The following is a 16,565-nucleotide window of genomic DNA, read 5'->3' as shown; positions in this document are numbered from 1 at the left end:
GAGCGTTGTGGCAATGCAGGGAGCAAGCACTGGGTCCCAGAGCTCTGACCTGCTGCTGGCTATGGGCTGCCTGGTCACCGTGTTATTTCCTTGCGGTGGGATCAGCTCTGCGGTGGGACCAGCACTGTGCAAGATAGTCTGAGCCTGCAGCCTCAGTCTCTGTCTCCCACCAAGCTGTAATGTCTGTCTGATTTTGCTGAGTGAGTCGCAAGGTTTTGTTTTGCCTATCCAGATGACACCTCCTGCTCTTAGTGAAAACATGCTGGAATCGCCTGGCAGCGTAACCAAACAACAAAAGAGTGCTGCTGACAGCTGACAGATCTGACAGGTGCTTTTTAAACTGGATTCAGTTTTGTCATCATGCATATAAAGGAGCACTGACAGTGGAAAAATGAGTAGATTTTTTTTAAAGGTGATTTTGTAACTTTGCCAAACACAGCTTGGTTAAGAACTCCAAACACTGCGATCTTTCAGAGTGATTCAAATACAGAGCTGTCTGCTTTGCGGTGGGACTTAAATATTTAATTCTGGGCAGAGTTTGCCCAGGACTTCTTATGGCTGGTGGGGCAAGGATTGCCCATGCTGGTTTGAGGAGAGCTGCAAGGCTCTGTGCTTCTTTAAGCACTTCTGTTCCATCCCTGTAGTTTCTCACCAGAAGCTGCCCTGGCTGGTTCAGGGATCTTTGTCACCGCACAGGTCAGCACCGCTCAGCCGTAATCCAAAGCAGAACGCTCCTGTTCTTCTGCAGACTTTGAGGCTTCATGTTTGTGCTTTGGAAGGAAAACAGGGAATTCAGAGCCTAGCTAAAAGCAAATCTGAGGTGCCGTTTGTTCTATTTTGTTCCTTTTGCCATAGCCTCTGTGTTCAAAGTCTTCCGAAAGCACAGGTGGTCGGTCACACCAGGGAGATGCCCCAGCTTTAAAGGGGCACTGGATATTTTGTGTCCAGGATCTCTTTTCAAAGTTGGGAAAGATTTGGTTTGTGAGGAAATCTTGCAAGAACTTGAAGGTCTCTTGATTGACCAAGACACAGCACATTGAGAGACCATCTTTAAAACGTGCATGTGGAAAAAAAAGCACCAGCGGAAGAAGGCTGACAGAGGGATTTCATTCATATTTGGAGAGGTGGGTACATCTAGAACACACAGTGACTGTGGAATGGTAGTGTATGTCTGCTGAATGCCCGGTATACTGAGAAAACATCACGTTTTTGACATTAACATTATCATATTAGCTTGACAATTACTTGATTGACTTTTATTCCTCCTGCAATCACATGTGCAAGTTCAGGATCAATAAGGTAGCTGGATCCTAAATTTTCTGCTGCTGCTATTTTTTGTATTAAGAGCAGTAGCATCCTTGCGTAGCTTTGATTATTATTTCAGGGTGATCTTTTGAAGGGTGCTTCTCTCCTCCTTGAAGTTACAGCCCTCCATGTTCTGGGTGTGGAATAGTGATTTTATATAGATTCAAAAATAAATAATATATGTGTAATATTCCCCCCTTTCTTTTTTTCTCCCCTAAGTGCGAGTATCTTCTGAGCATGCAAACTACTGAGTTAGGTTCTTGAGGCAGGGACCATATTTTTGTTTAGAAAATTACCCCTAGTCCTTTATAACACTGGCTTCATGTTTAAAGAAGTCTCTGTGTATATTTTTACATGCACAATTCACATCTGCAGACAGGCCTAACTAGCGTTTGGACTTGACTTTCTTCCTGAAAAAATCTGACTCTCAAATGCATTCTTTTCTTGTGAGGCTTAGGAATATTGATTTTATAAAATGACTTGCGTGTCAGACCACCCTTCACTTCTCGTACTGAAATGATGTGACAGTCCGTGGATGGCTGTGGAATAAGTGATGTCTTGGTCACGGCCCAACACAGATTTCAGGCGCAGCACTTCTGCCTCCCTTGCCAACCTCTGAGGCTAAAAGTCTGCCTCCGTCCCAGCATCTCATCTGCTTTCTCACTCGGACTCCAACAAAGGTCAAGTCTCGACTTTACAGGTCAGTGCAATGAGTGGCAACAAACTAAAGACTGATGGCGAAAGTGTCAGAAGAAGAAAGCCTTGATATTTGTGTCTTCTGGTCAATACCCAGATGAGAGTTTCAGGTTTGTCCTTGGTGCTCTCAGCACAGGGTCTCTTTTCCTCCCTGCTTTCCTCCTTAGGACACCTTTTGCACACATGGACTTTCTGGAGCCAACCTCCAGCAGCTTGCCCAGTATTCCCTTGCCTAAAATCCCACCCTGTGGAGCAGCAGAGACAGGTGTGATGGGGCTGCGGGTAAAGAAGTTCACTGCAAAATGGGATGTGGTATTTCATGACCCAGGCATCAGCTTCACGGTTTGCTTTACAAAAGCTGTGTGTTGTTGTTTTACAGTGATTTCCATTTGCTTGAAATCCTCCTACTTAGGTCTCCAAATACATATATACCTGTGTACTTCCTAAAAAATATGGTTGACGTACTATGTCAACATATGAAATTCTCATTTCTCTATTCCCAGTAAAATATAAAAGCAGCTTAAAACTGAACACAGACAAACACTTCATCTGAGCCTGAAAGCGCTTGCAGACACTGTGACATCCTTCATTCTGCTTTCCTAGAGCTCAGGAAGTGAGGCACAGCCATGCAGGCTGCTGGCTGAAAGTCCCATGAAAGTGCCCTGAAAATGTTGTGTGACAGAATCATCTGCTGTGTTTTAAGCTGAAGACCTTTTGAAAAACAAAACAAAACAGGACCAAAAAAAACCCCCAACCAAACAAAAAAGCCTACTTCAAACCAACAAAGATACAAGGGAACAGACACTTAAAGCATGTTATGCAAAGGCACATTACAGGTCATGTATAAGAAAGCATAGTGTTTTTCTGATATTTGTCTGGGGAGTAATTCTGAAGCTTTTGTGCTTCTTTCAGGCTTTGCATGTTTGGAAGCTTGGCAATGTCAAGAAAGTAGAGAGGAAAAAGATCAAATGTGAGGTGAGATGTAAGGAAATAGCGAGGATGGCAGAGCTTTGCCAGATTCTTCTAGCCTGAAGATTATTTCTCCCAAAAAGAAGAGGAAGAGAGAAGCAGGTGTTATAAAGCACCATCTGATGGCTGTTGTATTTGGTCAGGCAACTAATGGAGACTTGTGAGTGGTTTGCTGTTACACGACTTTGGCATTAGAAATTAGACATGCCTGGCATTTAGCATCAGCAGAGAAGGGCTGTTCCCCATGGCCTGGTGCAGGCACGTGGCAGCTGGGAGCAGGGCACAGAGCCTGCCCTGTGTGGGGACAGCACTGGTGGCCGTGGGGCGACAGGCAGCGCTCACAGGAGTCTGGGTACTGCCCCAAATGCTGGAGGGAAAAATAAATCACAAATCTCGGTTCTCCATTTGTTTCTGTTCATCTGCTGGTTGTGCGCCTGAGTTCTCAGCACAGTTATGAGGAAAATGGGAGTTATGAGAGGAGTTTCCTCTATGATAGGTGAAGAACTTTGAGAGAAATAGTTCAGGTGGCAAGCAGAAGGGAAGGACACCAGGAGTTAGGTTTGTCACATTATAGTTAAGCCAATTTCAATGGTGTCATGGCCTGATACCAAAAACAAGTGGTGTCCTGATTTCCCAGGAGTTAATTCATATTTTGGTGGAGTTCAGGGAGGACTTGTAGGACTAGCAAAGCAGCTCTTTGTTAAGCTTGTGAAAAATAAGACTTATGCTGTGTTTTGAGTCACAACATCTATACACTGGATCCAAATTTCAGATATGCCATTAATTACTCATAAATTCTAGCAGTAAGGCAGACTGCAGTGACCTCCTAGCGACCAGCACAGGGGCAGGATGTTTCAGAAATTCTTTATCCACATTTGTGGTTCTGGAAAAGGAATTGGATGTGTAATGAAACTTTTTTTTCTCCAGTAAAATATCTACATACTGAAATTTGAAGGGAATCCAAAATCAGCACAAACGAATGTATATTTGGCAGGTACTGTGTCCTCCAAATTAGGAGAGGGATTTGGAGAGCCCTGAAGTGTTTTCTTGTTTTTAAAGTCATTGATTTGCAAAGTGACAATTTCCTTTGCTCAATAATTGGCATAAATCAAAGAAATATTTCCTTCTGGCTAAAAAGGATTTGGTTTGAATCAATTATACCTCTGTGTGTACACATTTGTTCTGTCACTGAACCCAAAATTGCAATAATTAGAGAGCTTTATCCAAGAGGCTGTTGGTCTTAAAAGATAAATAACAACATTTTGACTTTTTATGTATGTTTCTTCATGCTATTTAAAACCCAGTTACAGGGAAAATAATTTTCTGGGGAAAAAAAAAGAAAGCAGCTCATGAGAAAGTAGTGGAGTTGGTTTTTTTTTAGTTCATGAAGAAAAGCATCCTAGGCAGACGTGCAGGTGTTCCTCCAGCTCTTTTTTTGGGAGTGAGCTTTTGTTGCTCCAAACATCTCCCAAATGAGCAAGCTGTAGGATTTTTTTTTTCCCTTTTGTGTAAATTACCTGTGAGCACGTAATTACCTCTCACAGCAATTACTCTGTTTCTGCATGGAGGTAGCAACTATATGCAAATGAAGCACTGAAATACCTGAATATTTTGGTATTTGTTTCATGTGCATGAAAATGTGTCACAATTTCTATGTAAAGGTAACTGATGATCATCTCATTTCTAGTGAAATGCAAACAAGTTCTGAATGGCGTATCTCAAGATCTAAATTCAATTAGACTCGTGTAATCATCTGTCAAGAGGGCATTAGAAGCAAGGTTTTCTTGATATCAAGTCCTTTGTATCTTGTATCAAATGCTTGAGCAAAAAATTTGTGAATTAGGAGTATTAAATTAAGCAAAGCCAGTCTCAGAGTTGTGGGATTTCCTCTCAAGGGTGCTCCCACAGTTATTACAAAAGAATATCTATCATCTTACCAGTGATTCCTTCCCTGCCTAAGGATTAAACAAGGACAGGCTTCAAATTCACCTCAGGCAAGCGTCCGTGCCTGGATGGTGTTCTCACTGATCTGGGTTACTTCAGTCCTCAGAGCTGAATAGTCAGGTCAGCCTTCTGCTGCATTTTTAGAGCAGTTTCTTTAATCCTTCTCACCTCTTACAGCCCAGACACTGCAGAATGTCACAGCGATTCGGAAGCTCTTGGAAATACTTTATGCCGTTTGGTCCAGGTTAAACAGGACAACGAGGCCTCAGCCCTAACTGGTGTCACTGGAAGTGGTTAGCTGCCTAGGGTTATTCCTTTTTTTCCTGAAAGTGATGAAATCTCCCCAGAATGAAGACATGGCATCAATATTGGAGAGATTATGCACGTCTGATTCAGTCGAGATTGTTTATCTTTTAAACACCATTAACCACAAATTAGCTGGTTCTTCTACAGCCAGAAATTAATAGATTCCATTAGTGAGCAGTCAATTACAGGATGATTATTTTCCCCCTGTTTGTGTTTGTGGTGTTTGTCTCATGTCTGCAGGGCTGAGGTGTGGGCAGCTGGGCAGCGTGGCTGTGCTGATCCCAGCTGGGGCAGCTGCCTGCATCTCTGTCCATGTGAGAGGCATTTGATGAAATCAGCCAGGTCCCCATCCTTGCATTTACTGGTTTCTGTGGTTATTCTATTGTTTCCTCTGTGTGTGTTTTCTTGTAAACGCATCTTGTGCAGTCACCTGTTTAAAATACCAAGCCTCACAAACCTCTGTACTGGTACGTAGAGGTCTCCATCCCTGCTGAGACCTCTGTGTTCTGTGCAGATGAGACCTCTCTCAGTGCCTGCCGCCTCCTGGGCTGCTACTGGTCCCAGCAGCAGAGCCCTCTGCTTCCACCACTGCCCTCCTCGGTTCATCACCCCACAGCATGGCACCGTGCACCTCTCTTTAGATCTCCAGATAGCAGACTATGGCAAAATCATCCAGTTCTTCCTGCAGGACAGTTCTCTCATGGAGCTTTTCCTATCTACCTCTGTCTTGTCCAGGCTCAGAGCTCACTGTATTGCAAAGCCCTTAGGCAAAGAAGCTGCGGCAGTCAGGAGGTCTGGGCAGGATGCTTTTGCCAAGTGCATTGCTCTGACCACAGCAGTTCTTTTTAGGCATCCTCCACTGCTTTCCTGTGCCATATCCCTTATCAATCTCTTACCTGGCATTGTCTCCATTTATCGTTTCTTATGATGTATACTTTTGAGAGGAAAGAGTACGTTTTTTTACCCCTGCAATTATATGGCATCCAGTGAGGTGTAGATCATGAAATGGGATTCCTAAATGATCTCTGGAAGTACAAATAGTAATAGGGAGAATTAAATTCATTCTGGATTTGCAAATTAAAGTTTTCCTTTCCCTGCATAGCATATGAGATATATCAGCACGAAATTGCTGTGTAATTAGATATAGAGAATATTTTGTCTATTATGAAGTATCCTAGACAGGAACAGGAAGTATTAGTCTGTTCCCCTAAACCAAAGTTATTGCAGTCCTTTAATCCCTCCCTAATGATTTCCTAAATGAAATTCATAAAAGCTGTGGGAGGGGAAAAAAAAAAAGGCATTGATTTTATTCCTTCCTTTTTTTTTCCCCCTCATTCTTTGAAAGGTCTGCTATCGAACGTGCAAATGAAAAGGCAGTAGAAAATCTTCTCATATAGACGAAAAGCTAGGTAGCAGACTGTTAGATATAAGAAGCTGTGCTTTGGGTCTTCCTGCAGTAGCTCAGCATTGCTCCATAGCTGAATTGCGCTGCGTTGGCCCAAAGGTGCCCTGGGAACCTTATGGGAACGATGCAAAACTGGGGGCAATGCAGGTGAGGGAAGAGTTTCTTGCAGGCTCCCAGCCTCACTCCCCATTGCAAACTGGTCCAACGGGAGGAATGGATGCTTCAAAACACCCCATTTCTGGGAGTACTCGTCCCCTAGAGCACCTGCTCTTAGCAGTGCCTTTGAAGAATGCTTTGCAAGCTTTGAGCACAATCTTATTTCTGTTCAAACTGCAGATTAGACTGAGAACCAGATTGGTTGTTTGGTGGCAGTCTTTGAAAGAAATGATTTATAAACACAAACTGTAACTAAATTTTGAAGGAAACTGGATCCCCAGACATCAATGGCATGATTAGAAGCACTGTGGGGAGTGCATGCATAAAGCTTCTTTTAATTCTCTGCTTTTCAAGCATTTAATAGCTTGACAGCAACATTTTAATAACAGCCGACTAGGCCCAGTTTTGGCATGCAGCGCATACGGAAGCAGCTCCTGGAAGCTGTCCATGGAGCGGTGAATTCCGTTTCCTTGGGCTAGAGCTCACGCAGAGATAGAGCTGTGAGATACAGCCCTTTGAGTTCGGGACGCCCTTCCAGCGCTCAGCGCTTGGGAACGCTGCGTGTGCTTGGTGCAGTGCTGGCCCTCAGCAGGGGGTCGTGCTGAATTAATTTTTCAATGCACACTTTCTTACAAAGCTGACTTCACTGAGCAGTGCTGAGAAGGCTGTCTTTTAGCAATGAAGTTTCAGTTCTGGAATTTTGTGTGGCGTTCCCTGGGCCTCTGTCAGTGACAAGGCAGAATGGGGACCGTGGATGGAGAGCCTTTGAATAGAGCTCCTGAACACTGGAGCTCCTGGCAGTACTTACTGCTTTTATTTTATTTTATTTTATTTTATTTTATTTTATTAGAAGTTTGACCTTTCTGAACCTTAACTTCAAACTTTTAGAAGGTTTGTTTAAAAATGACGTAAGCCAAGTTATATTGAAAAGGGCTCAGAAGATGGTAACTCCTGCTAATCACACATCTGTGATTCTCTGTTGTGTTGTCTTGCATCGTCACTTACACCTCCAGTAGAAAAGTATGAGTGCGTTTATGGTTATAGTGATTGCTACTGAAACTGTATGTACCACAAAATAGTTTATTCAAAGAAGTGGAAAATTAGGGATGCTTAGACTATTAAAATTGTACTGATGCTTAGGACCTTGCTTACAATTAGAATTAATCTTCCATCTGAATTGAGAAGTGGGTTGAGACCAAACTGAGTGTCCTCACAACACTTTGCTCCTTCTTTTGGTGGTTGTTTATCTTTGCCATTTCTCTGTAAGATATTGCTTTTTCTGGAATAGAAAATAGTGGAAACTGACTCTTACATATATTTTTCTAGTGGAATTTTTTTTTTTTAAGAAATGTCCAGGGCTTTTTTGCTTTTATAAGTTCAGAATTGGATTAAATTTGATCTTACTGTATCTTTTTAAAGAGGTGGACAAAGGCACTGTTTGCTAAGAAATATGACAAAATCACTGCAATGGGTGTTGGATTTGTAACCTATTTCCCAGCATTACAACTTTTTTTCCTATTGTAAAATAGAAAAGCAATGAACTGCTCTCATTCATTGTTTATATCTTAGCAGAAATTGCAAACGACTTTCTCAAATTTATCTGCTGACCTTGTTAAATACATGTGGGCTCTTGCAGGGAAGTGCCCTAAATATAGAAGTGAATTGCAAATGTTGTTTGACCAAATGGTCTTACGTTGGCTGGGAAATTGTGCTCTTGCAGGATGCACACACATGCTGGAAAATAAATTAATTTACCTGTCATTTGAGCATTTTAGCTCCTAATGTGAAGCAATACATGCAAGCAGAAGTATCCAAAGATGTTTCTTAATTCATTCAAGTTTAGTCTGACCTATTCCATGGCAGCAGTTGGGTACTTTAATTTTGGTGTGTACGGGTTTCTCCTTTTGGCTCCTTTCCTGCTGCCTGAGCCCTGGCTGCAGCTCATCTGCTTCCCAGGGCTGCTCTGGCTCAGGGCAGCAGCAGCTGCTGCAGGCGATGTCGCACCCTGGCAGCGACTGGGCTCCAGCTCCAGGGACTCGCATGGCATTCCCTCAGCAAGCTCAGTCACCAGGTCAGGCATCTTAAAAAAAAATAAAAATAAATAAAAATCAGAGCAGCTACAGACAGAACGACACCATCCCTGTGACCTGGTGGTGCTTCTCAAAGCAGGCAAAGCAAATTGTTTGGTAAACTTGAAAAATGATGGACATCATGAATGGCTGTACAATAAACTGGCGGGGGGAAGTAGGAGGATCCTTCATTGAGGTTAGATGTTTTCTGAGCTGAATTTTAAGGAGGGTATTTCCCCTTTGGCTCCTGTATTTCTGAATAATAGAGGGTACGCATCCTCTGAACCCTTGTACAAGTAAGCAGCCATATGATTTTCAATACCAACAAATTTGAAAGGTGCAGTCATTTATGTATGTGCTTATTTTTAAACATGTGAATAATCTCATTGCCATCAAACAGATTTGCATTGGAGATTTCTGTCTGGACATAGAAGTCTATTAGAAGCATATGCTTTGGTGATGCTGAGAATGAGGCAGATGTGGAGGAATCACTTTTCTGTTTTACTTTAGTAAGACGTCAGAAATACTCATCTATGAGAACCTAGCTTATGTCTCATGGCATCTTGCCCACAATAAGCCATAAAACCAAAAATGTATTGAAACTTAAATCAGTTGAATTAAAGATTTCAAAACTCTGGCCTCAAAACCCATGTGGAAAGAGCTGCATCATTACATCAGGTGATGCTCTTGTAAATGAGCTTTGGTTTTGCTCTTAATATCAACATCACTCACAGGACCAGCTGTAAACCCAATTGCTCTGCTGCATGCACAGGACACCCACCAGCATTGGTGGCAGCTCCAGGATGGGGCAGTTCTGCTCCTCAGAGGAGCTGCTGGAAATGCAGAAAGGTCCAGAGCCACTGTCACTGCTGAGCAGGTGCCCAGGGGAGCAGCCATGCTGTGCTCATTGCCCCATCAGTGGTGTTGGGCCCTCTGACCAGGGCCTGCTGCTGAGCCGTGATCTTCCTCTGTCAGGTGACAACACTGAATGGGAATTGCCCAAGAGTATTCAGAAGGTGCTAAGTATTTATCTTCTTTAAATACTAGGTTTGGAAAGATTTGTATCAGATAAAGGGGTATTAATGTCTTTTCAAGGAACGCTTGCATTGCAATGACAACAGCATATTTAAATATATAGCTAGGTTTAAAGAAAACAAATTCAAGGTCTTCTATTTTGATTTCTCCTGTGAGGAAATGCATTAAATTGCTACTCTGATGACTGCAAAATTTAGATTAGCGATCTTGGTAGCAATCTTTGAGACAAAAACATGTATGAAAGCAGCTTTTAGCTTTGTGCTTCATTCCTTTGAAGGCAGTGAAAACCCTCATTTCAGTGTAATGCTGTATCCTGCAAAAAAGCCCCAACAAAACAAAACCAACACATATGATTTGAACAAAACCAATCACTCAACAGCATCTATATGACCCATAGTCTTTAATCTCTGTTACTAGCAAATCTTCCCTGAGTTCAGTGGCATCCTGTTTATTTTACTTCCCTAAAAACAGCACATGATGGGAAGAGGTATGTTGATAATAATGTGCTGTGAATAGCATGAAGGCATTCAGTGCACAGCATATCATATCATCTATCATTAAGTTTTTCTTCTTTTGCTTTTGCTAATGGCAGTGAATCAAATATTTAAATGTGTTTGCTAGTCCTACGTGCAGCTATAGGAGCGTGTTGAACAGGAAAGAAACAGATTGTGTAGTACAAAATTAGGTTATAAAGTGTATTTTAAGCTGGAGATTCAGTAATGGACGCAGAGCAAATGAACTCCAAAAATTAACATTAGAATTTGCACTTAAAATGCTCCCTAATTGGCACCTCTTGGGATATGTTTTGAACTCACCCAACATGATTTTTTCATTTTACTGAAAACAGTCAGTTTGGGCTGACAGCACCTGGGTCATAGTGAATGAGAGATGATGATGTATTTGGCAGCTCTTCTAGTTGAGCACTGACAAGTCTTGTTCTCTAAAGAAAAAAATCAAAACGTATCAATCCACGTGCTCACTGTACTGAGGAACTTCGTTGTCATATCTTTCAAATTGTTTTAATGTTTCAGCACTGCAGAATTGAATGCATAACAGAAGGAGACAACTATATGCAGTTTCACTTTGTTGAAAAAACTACATAAGGAAAGCAGAACATAACTAGCAGAGTCCTGATAAGGTCATGTCAGACAAATTAAGAGGAGGTAGAAAAGAAAAGCTGAAAAATCATTCTTTTATGATACTTGTCCTGTTGGGATGGAGAGCTCGTTGAGCCAGTCAGTCCAGTCCTTCACTGACTTACAGCCTTCTGTGTCCCCAGGATCCTGAGTTCCTTTGCTAATCCCTTTTTGGGATGTTTTTGTGTGTGCTGACCCGATCTGCTATCCAGGCCTCATTAGAGCTGTTTACTGACTCTGATCCAAAAAGCCACCTCCTGCCCCTTCTTCCAGATGGGAGAAAGACAGGACAAGAAAAATGTTGTGTTGGCTTAAAATTATGTTTGAATGCAAAATCCCTGGGCTTCCAGTGTGAGCACCATTTCCAGTGGTTCTGCAAGGGCTTTAGCAGCTGGAAACCTGCCTCATCTCTGGCTGGATGTGCTGAGACATCAGACGAGCTCAGGCGGATTCCTGGTAGTGGTTTTTGCATCACAGTGCTGTGATACTGCTTAGCTGTTCATCAGCACAGCCTCAAATGGGCTTTGTGTGATGCTGTCACAGGGTGACTCAAACCTGTGAGTAGAAGACCGAGGATACATAGGAGGGAATCTTGCCCTTCCTGTTGGGAGCCTACTTAGGGGATACATGCTGACAACACGTAACGATGTTTTATTTTATTTACTGTTCTCAGGGAACTGCAAGGCCACTCATGCTCTCACTGCTGGTTTGTCTGCACTGCCAGCCTGGAGCACCTTTAGAAGCCCCCCCTGAAATGTGGGACTGATCTGAGCAGTTCTGCTTTTAATTCTGGTTTCTAGATTGGATCACCCAGTAACAATACAGGAATTTTGTATTTTTTGTACAGCAGAACTTACAGTTATTTTTTGTGAATATTTTAAATCTGTTAGAGTGAAGGAAAATAGTTTTGAACACAAATATGTGACGTAGTTCTTACTGTTTCTATTACAGAGCTCCAAATCTGCTACTGCAAAAGGCATTCATTAATACAGTTGAGCTTTATAGAAAGACTTCATTAAATAATGAAAAAATATTAGTTTTGGCTGACTTTTATCACTGATGTTTATTGTAAATCAAGTAAATTGAGAAACAAGAGGAAAAAGAGGATGCATGAGTAAATGAGAGTCTGTTCTGACATAAGGACTTGTGATCTTGAGTCTTTTCATTCGATTAAATCGCCCAAGGATTACTCAGAAGTATATGAGCATTTTTAGAAATTGAACATTTCTTTTCTGCAATGAAAATCAACGAGTCAATAAGTTTGTGTTTAGATATAGCCTTGTTTGCTCCCTGTAACCTGTTGCTTAGTTGTACAAAATGCCCTGAGGCAAAGTCTTCTCATCCTTTTGTAAGTGGAGTCTACTTAATTATTCACCTTAGAGCAAAGATGTTACAATTATAGCCTTCCCTTTGTGTAAGTAACCATGCATCTCTTTGACTGTTATTTAACTGTTTAAGAATTAAAATATCTGCATATAAATCTGACACCTTTATTCATCTGAATTCATGGGGTTGCATTGCTTAGCTGAGAAGCGGTGATTTTATCTGATAACTGCTGTTTTAAAGATCACATAGGGTAAATCTAAAATTCTGATTAAAAGAGTGTGGGAAAGCATCTACGCATTTATTTTTTCAAAGGATTTCTGCAGACTTGAGATCTGGCGCTCTCTATTTTCTTCCTTAATGATTTGCAATGATTCCCATTCTATTCTTAACCATATGTGTGAACAGAGGTGCTGCTTCTAACAGTTCCTGGCCCTGAAAGTTTCCTGCAGGTTTCTCTGCATTTCCCAGGCCTTTCACTTCTAGCAGAGAAGGAACTGGAGTGTGTTTCCCGTTGGTTGTGGCTTATGTTTGTTCATGCAGGGAGGGGATACTGCAGAGATCCTGCTTCGAGCTGTAAGCAGTTCCCACTGAGTAAATTAGTGAGAAAAATCATCGCTGTATTTCTATCAGTCTGAGCTTTTGGCAGTCAGTGATTTTGAGTGTGTGTGGGAATGAAGGAACGAAAACAAAGTTTTGAGCTTTTTCTGTAAAAGATGAACAAGTGTGATAAAGCATTTGAAGTTGGAAACTTTCGAAGTAAGTGTTCTTTAAGTGGCGGAAGATTGTAAATGCCTCATTTTCTGATTTTAATTGGGACAACAGTTTTCAGGCACTACTCAGACCACAACTACGGTCTGAGACTGCAGGAAATGAGGACTCGGCACCTTGGGAGGACTGGTCCCTGATCAAACAGTGCTGGCCTCATTGAAATCATTCTCTGTGCTCATGACATCATGCCATGCTTTTCAATCCCAAGGTTGTTTTTTCTACTTAGTATAAAGGTCATGTTAGGATTAAAAACAATGAGCAGCTCACAGCGTGTCTAGTGAGCCTGTAAGAGAAACGGTAGCATATCTCACAGAAAGATATATTTGTGCTAAGTGAAGTGCTGTGTCCAAGAAGTGGAATTTTCTAATTATGTAGTCATTTTGAGAAGGAATGTGCCTGTTAGAAGCCGACCAGGTGTGCACTTGTGATGGGAGTTTGAAATGCTGTGTAATTACACACCTTGCATAATATAAAGTTTACAATAGCCATACAATTGATGCAGCAAGACATAAATACAACAAGTTGGTGTCTGAAAGGACACCTGTAATCTAGCCTGCAGCTGTTACAATTATCTTGGAAACACTGTCTTGCATTAAGATTTATTACTGTGTTAAAATTGCCAATATACTGAAACAGAAAAATATTAGAAATACTTTGGACAATGATCTCAATCATGTATTATCAATGACAAATGAAAGTTACTTGAGGAGCCTCGTGTTGTTCCCTGAGGGGAGAAGTTGCAGTAAAATCACCCCTAAGTCTTATTCAATTCAGTAATTACGTACAAGCTTTCAGTAAATTGGCTTTATACTTTCACATCTGAAAGAACTTGCATAGTGTCTGTCCAAAAAATCACCAAAGCTTTCCCACATCACAAAAAACCATCAGCATAGCTGTAAAAAGAGAAGGAGGAAGAGAAGATTTCTGCCAGGTCCCCTGCGTAAGAGGACGCTGTTTTCAAAGCACTTTGCTCTCAGGGTGTGGAGACTTCTGTTGACAGATGACCAAGAAGGCTTCTCCAGTTTCTTAGAAAGGTGCTGTTCTCACCTTGCTGTTCACAGCCACTCCTGTCACAAGAGCACTGTGCTGAGCTGTACTACGATGCAGAAGGATACGAGACCTCTTGGTTCTGCTGTCACCCCTTGCCCGATTCCCCCGGGCTGCGCATCATCTCTGTGATGTCACTGGGCACCCAGCAAAGGTACTCGGCCTCCCTGCAGCTGAGTGTCGCTCTGCAAAGCCACCTCTAAGGCAGACACGGCCCCGGGAGCCAGGGAGCTCCAGGGTGCTTGCAGTAGGGGCCTGCGGGGCGCAGCCAGCCATGACTCAGAGCCGGGCAGTGTGCGGGGATGTGCCGGGGCCTGTGTGGGCACTGCCTGCTGGGTGCCCTGCTGAGGGGCTGTGCTGGGCAAGTGCTGGCAGAGGGGCTGGGAGGGCCTCAGCCTTGCCCAGGCAGGTCAGCGGCTGCTCTGGGCCACTCCACACCCACAAGTTGAGTGTAAGTGCATGCAGGTGTGTGCACAGCAACAAGGGCTCTCTGCGAGGGCAAGTGCTGCCCTGGGTCAGGCTCTTAGGGCAGCCTCACTCTGCAGCCCACGTGCTGCAACTTTTGTGACCTGTCTCGTGCGGGTCCTGGTCCTGCATTAAGCTGTCTTTCTGTCCATTCTCTTTTGGTCCTTTTCCCTCGCTGTGCTGAGTTCACTGTGAGCTCTCTTCGTTTTGGTTCTCTTGTTGTTTAAGGATTTTACAGAATCACAGAACTGCAGGCTCTGGAAGGGACCTCTGGAGATCGAGTCCAACCCTTTGCTAAAGCAGTTCCCTATGGTAGATTGCACAGGAAAGCATCCAGGTGTGTTGTAGCTCCAGAGGAGGAAACTCCACAATCTCTGGGCAGCTGTTTTGGTGCTCTGTCACTCTCATAGTGAAAAAGCTTTTCCTCATGTTGCTGTGTTTCAGTTTGTGCCCGTTGCCCCTTGCCCTGTCACTGCACACCACAGAAGGAACCTGGTCCCATCCACTTGACACCTGTCCTTTAGATACTGATAAGCACTGATAAGATCCCTCTCAGCCTTCTCTTCTCCAGGCTGAACAGCCCCAGGTCTTGAAGCCTTTCCTCATAAAGGAGATGCTCCGGGCCCCAGTCATCTTGCTAGCCCTCTGCTGAACTCTCTAAAGCAGTTCCCTGCTTTCCTTAAACTCGGGAGTCCAGAACTGGACACAGTACTCCAGATGTGGCTTCACCAGGACAGAGTAGAGGCTCACCTCCCTCGACCTGCTGCCCATACTCTTTTTAATACACCCCAGGGTACAACTGGCCACTGTGGCCACCAGGGCACACTGCTGGCTCTTGGCCAACCTGTTTTCCATCAGAACACCCAGGTCCTTCTCTGCACAGCTCTTCTCCTACAGGTTAGCCCCTAACCTGTACTGATGTGTGTGGTTATTCAATCCAAACCTGTCCCCTTCAATCATAAATTAAGATATGCTAACTATACTAAAAGGGAAGACAAATTTATTTGTCTGACTGAGGTGGGAGGTTATTGTTTAGTTTTCCTGATTTATTTGCTGTTGCTCTGTGAATAATAGAACAAGCCTTCAGGACAGGAACTTAGATCAAGCACTGCTCATAGCATTATTTCCTTCCCTGGCTCTTTAAACCACCCACTACCTTTCCATGCCTTGAGGTAGGAAAAAAGAGTATGCTCTGGTGACCGACGTTCCTCATGCTGCCATTGCAAACATGCAATTGCTGGTGATGATATAAAGTGCTCGTGAAGAAGGCACATGCCAGAGGGGTGAAGTAATACAAATAAACGCTCTGTATGTTAAAGGCAGTGCTGACAGGTAACAGGTGGTGTATAGAAGAAGAAAAGGCACGTATCCTTGCATAGCCCTCTCTCTGAAATACAGTGTAGAGTGATGGTAGTCAGTACCAGGTGTCTTCTGTTCTCAGAGATACAGCCAGGATCAAGGAGTGACCAGCATTTATTGCTGAACTGTTCAGTTCCCTCAGGCATTGCTGGATGATTTAGCAGCAGCAGCAGGCAGTGTGGTGAGCAGCACGGAGCTGGGCAGGCTGGATACCACCCAGCAGGCTGGGAAATCCAGGTGCCATGAGCTATTGACTGGGGATGTTTCTGTACCTTCAGGAGCCAGTGTTGCTCAGAGCTGGAGATGGGAACTTAACTGTGTTGTCTGGTGGTGATTCGTATCCATCAAAGGGGAAAAATGGCAAACAAAGAGTTCTTTTTTATTTATGATTTTGAAGGAAGACTGAAATCTGGTGCGACAGGTTTAGTAAAATAAAGGCACTCAATAATGTTTGCACGCATCCCATAAAAAGAAACAGCTCTTCTCGACCCTTGCCACTTGCCTTGTAAATTTAAAAGAAAAAAACCCCACAATCTATCCTTGAATCTTCCTTTGTCCAGTTTTAATGTATCGATGCAA

The 16,565-nt window shown here is 43.0% G+C and overlaps 1 protein-coding gene and 1 long non-coding RNA gene across 16 annotated transcripts in view; one reads left to right on the top strand and one right to left on the bottom strand.

Annotated features, from left to right (window-relative positions):
* Positions 1–16,565, top strand: part of LOC149915640 (uncharacterized) — a 252,837-nt gene that overhangs the window by 46,657 nt on the left and 189,615 nt on the right. For 4 of the 15 annotated variants that reach the window (XR_016471830.1, XR_016471833.1, XR_016471829.1 and 1 more), the window contains exon 3: positions 2,914–2,976. The exons of the other annotated variants lie outside the window; for them this stretch is intronic. Coding sequence is in view for 1 of the 4 variants with exons in the window: in XM_090151960.1 (XP_090008086.1) it covers positions 2,914–2,976 (63 nt within the window). In the remaining 3 variants the exon portion in view is untranslated. The remainder of the gene's footprint in view (positions 1–2,913; positions 2,977–16,565) is intronic. 15 annotated transcript variants of the gene reach the window in all.
* LOC149915642 (uncharacterized) lies at positions 8,482–14,793 on the bottom strand. Its single transcript, XR_016472010.1, has 3 exons — positions 14,163–14,793; positions 10,701–10,825; positions 8,482–8,861 (listed from the first exon to the last, which is right to left on the bottom strand). It is a non-coding gene; the product is annotated as an uncharacterized LOC149915642 (long non-coding RNA).

The sequence above is a fragment of the Phasianus colchicus genome, chromosome 17 (genome assembly GCF_987193195.1).
Source record: "Phasianus colchicus chromosome 17, bPhaCol1.hap1.1, whole genome shotgun sequence".
Classification (NCBI taxonomy): Eukaryota; Metazoa; Chordata; class Aves; order Galliformes; family Phasianidae; genus Phasianus; species Phasianus colchicus.
The sequence above is the reverse complement of the archived record's forward strand: the minus strand, read 5'-3'. Positions and strand labels throughout refer to the sequence as shown.